This window comes from Cajanus cajan, chromosome 9 (genome assembly GCF_000230855.2).
Source record: "Cajanus cajan strain Asha chromosome 9, NIPB_CcT2T_4, whole genome shotgun sequence".
Taxonomy (NCBI): domain Eukaryota; kingdom Viridiplantae; phylum Streptophyta; class Magnoliopsida; order Fabales; family Fabaceae; genus Cajanus; species Cajanus cajan.
The window spans coordinates 25932680-25945457 of record NC_138525.1 but is presented as its reverse complement, the minus strand read 5'-3'; the positions used below and the strand labels follow the sequence as shown (position 1 = coordinate 25945457).

The window sequence follows — 12778 nt, the reverse complement described above, 5'->3', positions numbered from 1 at the left end:
TATTATTTACTTTTGTCTTTTATAGATGACAAATTTTCAATCTCTTTGTTTCCTCTCTAGTCTATCTCTTTCTCATTCTCTCTCCATTCTCATTCTCAATTACTTCTTCGCGTCTAATTTGAGAGCTTGATTGGGAGCAATATAGTCTTACTCTGTCTTTTTTCTTGGTTGATTCCTACTTTGTAAGATCTTTAAAACTGCTAAATTAGTATAATTTTGGGTATTGGTTCAATAACATCAACGCATTTTCTTAGTTATCATCATTGACAATCCATTGTAGTGCACTTCTTGCATGATATTGCATTGTGAATTTATCATGGGTCATCCCAGGGATCAGTACCACATATTCTCCTTTATTGAAATTGAAGTTTTTCATCGTGACAAGATTTCTTCTTTCCATGATTTCCTACGTGTCTTTGAAGAGTCAGGATCAAACCCTTTTAAAAAATTATAAATTAATTATTAATGCATGAGAAAAAACAATTTAGTACAGTACTTTTATTTACAAATTATAATTTTTAGATCTCATTTTTTTATTGTTTATCATTGTAGGTACATGCAAAATGATTGTCACTACAGTTTTAATTTTCGATACTCATAGCTACGACCGTGCATAGCCATAGCTTAAAGAAATTTTCATTCACATATATAATTTTTCACTTTTCAGGTTTTATTGTTTCATTGTTATCATCTTTTAGTTTTCAAAATTATTTTTCTTGTTATTTTTATTTTAATGTTAAAACTTTAGGGGAAGGTGAATTGAAAAAGTATTGTATCAATCTAGAAAAGATTGAGTTTTAAGGACCATTCTAATATTGATGGTCTTGATTTGTTTTCAGAATTAAAGTTATTGAAAGAAATTCTAACAAATGAAATTAACACACCATTAAAAATATTGAACAATATAAAAAGATCATGTTCTTTTTCAAATACATACATTGCTTATAGAATATTATTAACATTACCTGTAGTTGTTGCGACTGCTGAAAGAAGTTTTTCAAAATTAAAATTGATTAAATCATATTTAAGATCAACTATGCTATAAGATAGATTGAATGAGTTAGCTATATTATCTATTAAGAGTGAGATGTTATAATTATTTAATTATAAAACTTTAATAAATAATTTTGCAGCTCAAAAAGCCAGAAAAATAACATAAAAATTATTAGGTTATATTAACATAGGTCCCTATCATAATTTTTGCCTAAGGCCCCGGAATTCCTAAATACGGCCCTACTTGCTAGTAAAATAGTTTCACATATAAACTGTCTATAAAAATTCAATCAAAACTATAAAACATAAAGTTTGCAACTGAACTTATACAAAAGAAAACGGTGAATCACAAATAAATTATAAAAATCTAGTCTAATATGTAGTTCCGATGTCACATTATCAGAACAACCCATCCCTTTCATACTCGACACCTTGAGTACTAACCTCATCGCTTACATCATTACCTAAAACAAACCACAATGTACACAGGTGAGGAAAATAGACATTCATATGTACGACACAAGAAAAGAATTTCACCCAAATTTATGATCAGTCCCACATACAATTCACAGTAATACCCAATCATAATATTATTATCATTATATATATCCATCAATTGAAATCACCACAATCACATCATTATATAGCTCATGCATTATGCTCATGCTCACATCAATGCATATATACAATGCAACCTCCTAAGAAACATCAATTCAAAATGCCGCACAATGGACAAACTTCATCAATCTCCTCAAGCACCGCTACGCATGGCCACATTGTTTATATCACTTATGACCGGTGTTACACTGTTAATCACCACTTATGACCAGTGTATAAAGATAGATCCCTTGTTAATCACCACTTATGGCTAGGGTAAATATGTATGCAACATGCACCAATGCTCATGCCATGTCACCTCATACTTTCATCCTTTTTATTCATGCCAATATGCACAATTAATAGTAATAAAACACATCCAATTACCACATTCATACACTAATTCATCCGAACACACACCATCCATACTTAATCATACAATGACCATCTATGGACACCACACAACTCTCAATCATCATCAAACACATTAGTACACATAACATATTTATAGATTGAGCATGGCTTCAGCAAGATGCATGAGACTTTAAGTCACAATAGAGAGCACACACACAATTTCACATTTGGCGAAATTATAATTTCGCCAAGCGCTAAGGAGCCACAGAGAGCCCTGGTCTCTCCCACGCCCGGCGTCGGGAAATCACGCCCGACACTTAGGGACCACAGAGAGCACCAGGTCTCTCTCATGCCTGGCGCTAGGGAGTCACGCCCAACATGATACGTCCACGCCCGACGTATACCCTTCTGGGCTTCACATTCATCAATATGAATGCAAGCTTAGTGCCAAGGACTTAAGCACGATGCCAATGCATTTTCCTAAAAACGTAATATGAGTAGAACATTCCAAAAATTCAAGATTAATCATAAAATCATCCTTTTTCTAATTCAATTGGTCAAAAACACTTACTTTCACACAAAAACACATTATAAGCATTAATTCATGAAATCACATATCGTTAAGAATACCCAATTTCCACATAAAACCTAACCCACATAGACATTCCAAAGAATTCAGTTACCTATTAGGATATTAATTTTACCAGATAATACGAAAAACATGTTCACATTCTCTCTCATAATCCCATATATGAATTACTCATTTCCCTCCCCGTACCTTATTGTGTCGATAAGATTAGTCTGATGCAATTTGAGATGATTTTAAACACTTCTTCTTAGAGTTCATTCCTTCTCTCTTTTTTTTTTTTTTTCTCTCTTAATCCTTCAGAATGCAAAATGAGATAGATAGGTTAACTTTGCCTAACCCCTTAAAAGCTCATTGAACTAGGTCAACCCGATCCATTTCCCTTCTCTCATTAAATTAAATAAATAAATAAAATAATTCCCCTACTGTAAAAATAAATAATACTCCTTACTATAATATAATGATATTATTATTTAAAAGATAGAATTTTACATCTTGTACTCAGATCATGGCAAAGTTAAATCTATAATATCTATAATTTATAAAATTAAATAAAAGGCATAAAAAAATAATAACCCTCATTTGGTATTTACGGCCATTTTACTCTCAAATTAAATATTTTTTTATGGTATTCTTTTTTCTCTTCCATCTACTTACACTTTTTTACTGCTATTTATATTATATATACTATTCACGTATCACTTCTCTGGACTCATCTTTCATTTTCATGTATTCTTCTTCTTCATTATTTGTTTAACCTCATCCTTGAGAAGTTATATCTCCAAAGAATTGGTGATGTAGAAGATGCTCCCATATGCTTAAATTGATTTGCTGCACAATTATAGAAGCTCAAAAAAATTAAAACTACTCAGAATATATTATATATTCATGAGCAACAATAAAAAGTGTTGCATGTTTGTCGAAATTTTTTAGTGATTCTTTTTTAATTGTATTTTTTTGGGTGATTCTTCACTTAATTGTACCAGAAGGTGGCTTTTGCAGTTATGGTATTTTTGCTTTTCAAAAGGTGTTATAGCTGGTTTACATATATATATATATATATATATATATATATATATATATATATATATATATATATATATATATATATATATATATTTTTTTTTTTTTTTTTTTTTTTTTTTTTTTTTTTTTTTTTTTTTCTTCAGTTCTTGGTCTTCAACTTCACCCTGAGGTACGTCTATATGTTTAGATATTTTCTTATTCCTCAATTGCTAAAGAAACGGTTTTACTCACAGATAATTTTTTGTGCATACTGCATTAATAATATTATACTGATAGCCAATTAATTTTTTGTCACTCTTTTTCTTATATTATAATTTTTCTTTCTTTGCATTGAATTCATTGAACTAGATTTAAAGGAACAAAATTTAATTAAATATTTTTTAAAATATAAAAATGAATGTGCTATGAGTCGGCGATTATATAATTTGTAGTGAATTTATTTAATTAATTTAATTAAAATTAAAATAAATTAAAAAAAAAAAAACAAAATTTAACTTAAATTTTTTCTTAAAATATAAAAATGAAAGTGCCATGAGTAGGTGGTTACACAAGTTGTAGTGATTTTTTTATTTAACTAAAGGCTAAAAACCTATTTTGGTCTCTTATAATAATTGTTTGTTTCAATTTAGTCCTAATTTTATTTTTTTTCAATTTGGTCCCAAATAAATTAATTGGTTTCAATTTGGTCCCTAATAAATTAATTGGTTTCAATTTGGGACTTCCATCCAAATTATTTAAACGGAGTTAACTGTTGGCCACGTGGATGCCACATAGATGCATAGGTGGATGCCAATTTTTTTGAAAACACCTGGAACCAGAACGGCCCGTTTTAAAATTAGAACGGGCCGTTCTGAATGCACTCTTGGTGTGTTAATTTTGCATCTGAAACGGGCCGTTCCAGATGCAAAATTAACACACCAAGAGTACAGTAAAATGGTCCGTTCTGAAACCAGAACGGGCCGTTCTGGTTCCAAAACGGGCCGTTCTGGATTTAGAACGGCCCGTTCCAAAACTGAGAATAGAATATTATTTATTAATTTTATTAAAAAATATAATAATTTTGAAAAATATTTTTTTATGGTAAAAATTTTAAAATTACTTATTTTTATAAAATACAATTGTCTTATAAATAGAGTAATAACTTTTCTTTTTCTCTTTCTATCTGAAGAAATATTTAAGTTTTACTTTATAATTTTTTGTAACTTATTTAAAATTAGAAGAATAAAATGATAAAAATTAATAAGATAAACATAATAAAATTATTAATTTATTTTCTTTTAGTGTCCTCTAAATTTTTACATTCATTTAAAACAAAAATATTTTATATGCTAATTTGAATTAATTTAGCGAAGTAACATATGATTTTTAATTTTTTAAATTTTTTTTATAAATTTGATCTATACATGAAAAAAATTTTAATTTAACAATTATATTCTTAAAAATTTGATATAGAACATTAATTATTAAATAGAATAAATCTATCAAGACTTACTTTTGAAGTAAGTAAGTTTTTTCTTTATTAAAAATGAAGATAATTTTACCACAAAATAAAAAATAATTAAACAATAAAATAAAATATAAAAAATATTAATATATTTATTATATTAGATATAACAACATAATTAAAATATAATTAATAATATATATTTTATAAAATTATTAATATTTTATATATATAAAAAAAAAAAGAATGAAAAAAATTTTAGTGGGGGCAAGTGCCCCCACTATATTAACTTAGATCTGTCCCTGTATATGGTTGTTTAGTGAAATGTTAGTCATGTGTATTCTCTTCCTTTACTTCAGGTTCTACCTCTTCAAGGAAAAATACCATGTCATTTCATCCTTTACTGTATAGTATCAATTTGGTAGAAGTGGTTCACTCCAGTTTGAAATGAAATAAAATCTGTTACCATTGTCTTTAGTGATACGTTGCATTGTCCTTAATAATACATTGTATAGCCTAACTGTTTAGCAATTGAAGTTATCAATTTCCATTGACAATATTACCAAATTCAGTGTTTGAAATGCTTTGTACCTCGGGTCTTTTTCCTTCCATGATTCACAACCGTGAACTATAATCATTGATCGTTTATGTTTAGCATTCTAGAACCAGAACGGCCTATCCTGAAACCAAAACGGCCCGTTCTGGTTGAACTTTTAGTGTGTTAATTTTGCACCTGGAACGGCCCGTTCCAGATGCAAAATTAACACACCAAAAGTGCAACCAGAACGGTCCGTTGTGTTTTCAAAAAAATTGGCATCCACATGGCATCTACCTATGCATCCACGTGGCATCCACCTATGCAACAGTTAATTCTGTTTAAATAATTTGGACGGAAGTCCCAAATTGAAACCAATTAATTTATTAGGGACCAAATTGAAACCAATTAATTTATTTGGGACCAAATTAAAATTAAAAATAAAAGTGGGACTAAATTGAAACAAACAATTGTTATAAGGGACCAAAATAGGTTTTTAGCCTAAGTTATATTATTTAAATAAAATAATTATTTTATTTACTTTATTTAATTTAACATGAAAAATAATCTTGAGATTATTGCCAACTAATTTTACTAATATGAACAAGTCTCTTAATAATTGTTACAACAACTCTTACTATCAATTTTAAGGCTTTACAAAAATAAAATAAAATTTCAATGTTCAAAATGACATTTTACTTATAAATTTCTTAATTTTTTTATTTGCATAAAATAATTTAAAATTCTTGCATTTAAAAGTATTTTTTTTATCTGGTTATACATTAAAAAAAAATGGCTAAACAGTTGTCATAATATTTAAATAGGTTATATCTTACAACACAATGATAGAAGTCTTTGTAAGAATGGCAAGGTATGTGAGTCTTTGGATTAGTTTTAAAAAATAATTGACCAAGGTATTCAACGTGATATCGTCACTTACACTTTTTTAATTCACAGCCTTTAATATATTGATAGTTGGAAAAAGAATACAACTCTAATAGGTAATATGACGAGAAAGTGAATCGGACCAAATGTTAAATAATATATATATATATATATATATATATATATATATATATATATATATATATATATAATATTTACACCATATCATAGTTAGATCAAGTAGTTAGTGTGTACACTCAAAAAATTATTTATTTAAAGGAACAGTTGACATTGAAGAAGGAAAAAAAATGCATTTCAAAATTATATTACAATTTAAAATTATTTATACCAAAAAACCAAAGGTAAAACCCCAATAAGCTTGTCTTCTATTCTTTTAGTGAGCTAATATAATATGCATCATCAAAGAGTTTTACCAACCGGTATCATTTAAGAGTTTTATAATTGGCTGGAAGAAAAAAATGAAATTTCAAATTACGATCACAGTATATATAAAATTTTATGCGAAGTGACTAAAATAAATCGAGGAAGGAAAAAGTAAAAAGTAAAACATAAAAATCTGGTTCTATGATTTTAAGTGTTTATTTTGGTTTTCTTCTCTCTCTTTTTGGATGTTTGAATCTCAAATTACATAAGTTTTGTTCACTTGGTTATTTAGGACTCACAAAATGATGAAATAATTCTCTATTTATATGTATACTGTATACAATGACAGTAACAAAGTTAAATTTAAGATCTTTTACTTATTACACAAACCTCTCACTAAGATAACCCAAGTGAGTTTGATGAAATAATTATATTTCATCTATTTGAAAATTTAACTTTTATCGATATAAATATAATGGTGCAGGTAGATTTCGTGGTATAATCTTCAACAAAAAAAAGTAGGATATCTTGTGACTCAGAAGAATTTTCTTGTTCAGATAATATTATTTTTACGAAAAATAATTATGATAAAATAGAAACATAATAAATAATTATGAAAATAAAGTATAATTATTAAAAGTAATTATATAAATAAAAAGGAACGTAGATTGGAATCAAAAAGTATGAGATAGTTTAGGAGGAAATTTTTTTAGTAAGAATAGTACGTGAAATGCATATTTAAAGGAAAGATAAGATATAACATTAAAAAAGTTTAATTGCACATTTTGTTTGGAAGGAAAGTGTATTAGATTAGGATTTTAAAAAGGTTTGGGAAGACATTTTTCTTACAAAAAGATTTTATAAGTTAGCTTACGCAAACAACTGCAATAGTGATGAAATACTTGAACCCGTTACATCCTTTCATTATATCTTTCTCCTCAACAAATGAAAATGAAATGACACCAGGATTGAATCATAACAATCATGAATGAAAAGGCTATGAATATCCTGCTTGACTAGCATGTGTTTGAAGTCATCCAACCATAGTAGCATATGTAGAACTCAACTTCTCAAGGCTTGACCTTGAATGAGTAAAAAGGATCATTGTGTCTGAATGATCACTGAAGGGACAATGGGCATAAAAGCAATGATATGGGAGATAGCAATGCAAAGTATAATCCCTTTTTGGGTTTTCACTGACATGGCTAGTAAATTGATCAGCCATCAAGAAATCTGGCAGTGTGACACTGACCTAAACTGGTGTTAGATTTCCAAGCAAACCAAGGATGATAAGGATCAAACAACACCAAAGTGTTCTATTGTGAATCATGTTCACACACAAACCAAGGATCTCATAGAAGAGCAGGAACTAATATTGATAGGAAATATTTGTAAATAGATACCTTTAGGTGTGAATCTGTCTTTATAACTGGAGCCCGAAAAAGATCTAATGGATCTGTGGCTGACCAATCTTGATATTTGCCTGTAAAATCCGCCCTAGATTATCAACAAATGATAGAAAAACTGCAGTGAATACTAAAAACACTCGGTATTAGACATGTGTTCATGCAGTGAGACCAAATAGCATAATTTGCTCAATAAACTGTTATTGGATCTTCAAAAAACTTGTGGAAAACAAGGCACTTATCACACTAACAATGACTATTAGATTATACCATAAACCAAATAGATGTTCATGCCAAACAATTTCAGTGAATGAATCATCACCAGTGCACTATCTTTTTTCTTGTTGCAATGCCACTTGCTGGGAAAGTAAACACAACTTCTCCTGTAGCCTAGACTGTACCAATGCTAGAATGAGCGATGGGGACAAAATTCTACCGCATATTTCATGTCTGTGTCATTGCATTTGCCTTGTATAATCATGAAGATAACATCAATTAACAACCTAACAGACAATATATTTTTCAGACTTTACCCCTGCATGTGACTCTTTTGATGGATATACTTCATTATTTCAAAAGCGTATGATCTTCAAGAAAATATTTTTAAGATTGCATTTTTGTTGCTGACAGCGAACTACTAAATTGGGGGGAAAAGTTAAGTGTTCAAGATTTCAATTGTTTTTGCTTGACATGATTGCAGGAAGATGAAGATAGGAGAATCAAATGTGTGATCAGGGATAAGGATAAAAGACAATAAGAAATAGTGTTCCTTTAGACAGAAACAAAAGCTAGAAACATGATTTTACATTGGCAAAATCCACCTAAAGGTTTTTATTTACAATTGTTGAGAATTGAACATATAAAGAGTTAATTCCTATAAATTGATCTAATATCTTTCATGAACAACACCACTAGTGAGATGTATGTTAGATTTGACACCCTTAATTGTTGTGTCTGTAGTATAATCCTCAAAGGCTCGAGTGACTGTTTCTTACAAAATGAGGTTTCAAACTCCAAGACATTCTAAATTTGAAAACTCTCCAATTCAATTATTTTATATATAGGTGCAATGGTAGAGGGATAAACAAATTCTTTTATACACATATATATAAATATAAACAGACAAATAATTTAATGATGATATATTGACATTGTTTAACAATTTTATAATCATCCAATCATAATTCATCATAAATGATAAATGTGTTAATTTTTATAATAATTATATAAAAAATTATTCAAACTATGATTTCTGATTGATTGGCTTTATAAATATTTATACGAACAATGTTTAACAATTTTACAATCATCCAATCATAATTCACCATAAATGATAAATGTTTTAATTTTTATAATAACTATATAAAAAGTCATTCAAATTATGGTTTCTGATTGATTGATTTTGTAAATTTTTTTACATTTACAATGCATTAAATTTAAACTCATAAGCTAATTACTTATATATACTTTGACTATAGTGCTCCAATTTTCTCATAACAAGTGTCAATTGCTACCAATGGTCCAATGGTGGGAATCAAGGGGTCTTCAAGCTGAATGGACAAAAGGTTTGGCTCATTCAATTTTCACACCGCAAATTTAACAACAAAGAGTAGGCTGACAAGTATTATTCATATACTTAAATTGTTTTTACGCTATATAACTTGTATGACACTACACATTAATAGTCTGAAGTGTTTTATTCAGGAAAGTAGCTCATAAATTTAACAAATTGCAAGAATTTTCTCCATTCTAAACCAAGAGACAAAGAACATAACCATGTTATAAGGGCATCTTAACTAAGATTTTAAAGATACTCCAAAAAAATCAATAACACCTCAAATTCGATCACATCCCCTAATACTGATATAAGAAACACTAATTCCAAGTCAATCATACCAGACAAAAGAAAACATGTTATTAGAAATTTTACGGAGACAAAAACAAAAAGAGATTAAAAATTCCTCACATGTACTCATCGGTGACTTTATTAGGTACCAACACAACACTGGTAAAGACACTTGTTTCCTCAAACCGCAAACCTCAATTATCAAGTGGTGTTTCAAAGTGACTTGCATAGCGTTTAATTGTACAAGCCTTGCACAAAGGGTACCCCTGTGCTCTCTGGAGTAGATTCAAGTGCCTTTCAAGCTCATAATTGTTATTGACTTTGAAGCCAAGCAAGCACTACGTCCCGTGTCACTATACTTAACAAAAGGAGATAAAGCAATATGTTACTCATCTACGGTACACCACAATATCACTTTAATTGTTGAAATTAAAAATCATTTGTCAATTCAAAAAAGTGAAGTTAGTATCTGACTTTAATAATGAGTACTTAAAATACATGGAGTCTAAGAGATCCTTAAGAGAAAACCTTACATATTGAAAATCCAGCTTTATGAACCTTGAAAACATTTGTTGTTTTAAAATAGCAAACATTAAGTACTAAATATCATTGCAGTTTTTATTCCTACTCAAGATAATGTATCAGAGAACACAGTTAAAGGAGAGGCAACTTTTTTGCATTTTATTAACTATCTGTACAAAATAGTATTGCAAATTAACATTGTGCTTAATTATATTAAATTTTTTCCCCAATTTTATTATGAATTGTTATGCTCGAGGCACTTGTTTTGTGCTGTATGATGGAAAAGAAGTATAAAATGGGCCTAAACAAACAAAAAAGTATTATACATGCTTAACCTAATCCTGAAGTTAAAACCTGAAGTTAATGTGACTGATGACAGCCTTGCTCTTCTAATTAATAACTATTTACTACGTTGAATTATGGTGTGAGAAATGGAGGGGGAAGAAAGAATATTAGCGTTGAAGCATGCACCAATGAAATATATTTTCCTTATTGGATTTACTAGTATTTCTAACAAATAAAAACAGAGCTTGTACTAAGGAATGTTATGAATGAAAGTGACACAGAGAATATATCAAAAATATTAGTCCTTAACATAGTTCATGGATATATTTAAAAGAAGAATGACAACATCCGGACTTAGTCCACAATTAACCATTTCACCCAAGAGATGCATAGCCTTATTTATGTTTTTAATTTTACACCATCCATGGATTAATGAACTATAAGTTGCAACAGTTGGTATGCTGCCCTTCTGAATCATCAAATCAAATACTTTCACAGCATCCTCCATTTGATTTAGCAAACAATGAGCACTAATGAGTGAAGTATATGTGACAACATTAGGTTCCACTCCAAAATGAACCATGAAGTCCATTATACTTTTAGCCCTTGCAATCATCCCCTCTTTGCAAAAATTGTTAACTAAAACGTTAAAGGTTTGCACATCTGGCATGATTCCCTTTCTCATCATATGAGTAGAGTTGCAGCCTCTTTCCATCTATCAAAATTACAAAGGCCATGAATTAAGGAATTGCAAGTGACGAGATCATGATGAATACCTTTGCGAGTCATTTCTGAAAACATATCCAAAGCCTCCCATACCTTGCCATCCTTGCAAAGGCCGTCTATAACTGTATTCCAAGCCATAACGTCCAAAGAGTGTTCCATCTTCTTGAGATATGAGATGGCAGCAGAAGTGTCTCCGACCTTACACAACCCATTAATTATTGCACTATGCGTGTAGGAGTTAGATTGATATCCCAAGTCTTCAAAATGCTCCACCAACCTCACTGCTTCAGCCACATTGCCTTCTATGCAAAACCCATTAACGAGGGTGTTAAGAGTCACCTGATCGGGCTCCACACCAATTTTGAACATAAGCCCCAAAATAGAGAAGCCATACACTGTGTGGTTTAAACGGCAGACACAATTGATGACGATAGTGAGCGTGTGAACATCTGGTTTCACTCCAAGGGAATACATGTGTTTGGTAAGGGAAATCACAGTTGTGTAATGTTTCATCTTTGCAATGATGCCGAGCAATAAGGTGAAGTCCTTGTTACTAGGGAAAGGCTTCATTGCAATCATTTGGTGGAACAAATCCAAAGCAGTGTCAACATTTCTGATGTCTCCGATGGAATCCAATAATTTGGTTCTGTGTCTATCACTACCCCTGCCTAAGGTAGAGAAAGTTGAAGAAGAATGCGATGGGCGAAGAAGGAAATCTCTGGGATTAGGAATAGAACCCAAGTGGCGAAGAACTCTTCCTCGCAACATCCCTAAAACCATCGAAGGAAAGAAAACCTAGAAATGCAAATGTGGAAAGAAAGAAATCTGCAAAGGGAAAGTTGTAGAAGAAGTGTGTGTTTGAAATCCGTTCAAAACTAGTTAAACGGATTTTTTTTATTTTCTGATGAAAAAAAAAAAAAGCTAAAGTAACTCATGTGTTACTTTTGGATTACTTTCAACCTAACTGAAAAATAAACACACACGAAGTAGTAATGTTTTTCCCTCATCACTCATCACTCGTTGGTGAGTATATATATGACAGGTAAATAATAAGTTTCTAAAAGACTGTTATAATATTATATTATTAAATATAAATTAAAATATTATATATTTATTAATTTACATATTTACCCTCATGTCTTTCTACCAGAATCACCAGAATCAGCTCCCAAAAATATTATATCCCTAA

The 12778-nt window shown here is 29.9% G+C and overlaps 1 protein-coding gene across 6 annotated transcripts; it reads right to left on the bottom strand.

The window, feature by feature from the left end:
- Positions 1–1197: 1197 nt before the first annotated feature.
- LOC109812887 (uncharacterized) lies at positions 1198–12583 on the bottom strand. 6 transcript variants are annotated; one of them, XR_014429626.1, is made up of 4 exons: positions 11640–12576; positions 10177–10409; positions 8208–8287; positions 1198–1457 (listed from the first exon to the last, which is right to left on the bottom strand). XR_014429626.1 is itself a non-coding variant. In XM_083063661.1 (3 exons), the coding sequence occupies exons 1-3, from the start codon at positions 12367–12369 to the stop codon at positions 1446–1448; spliced, it is 822 nt and encodes a 273-aa protein (XP_082919787.1). In that variant the 5' UTR covers positions 12370–12578; the 3' UTR covers positions 1205–1445. The 6 variants fall into 6 exon arrangements, 2 of the variants coding, with proteins under 2 accessions (XP_082919787.1, XP_082919785.1); XR_014429625.1 differs by lacking the exon at positions 1198–1457 and adding an exon at positions 7527–8056; XM_083063661.1 differs by lacking the exon at positions 10177–10409 and having other exon boundaries at positions 1205–1457; positions 11640–12578.
- Positions 12584–12778: the final 195 nt, after the last annotated feature.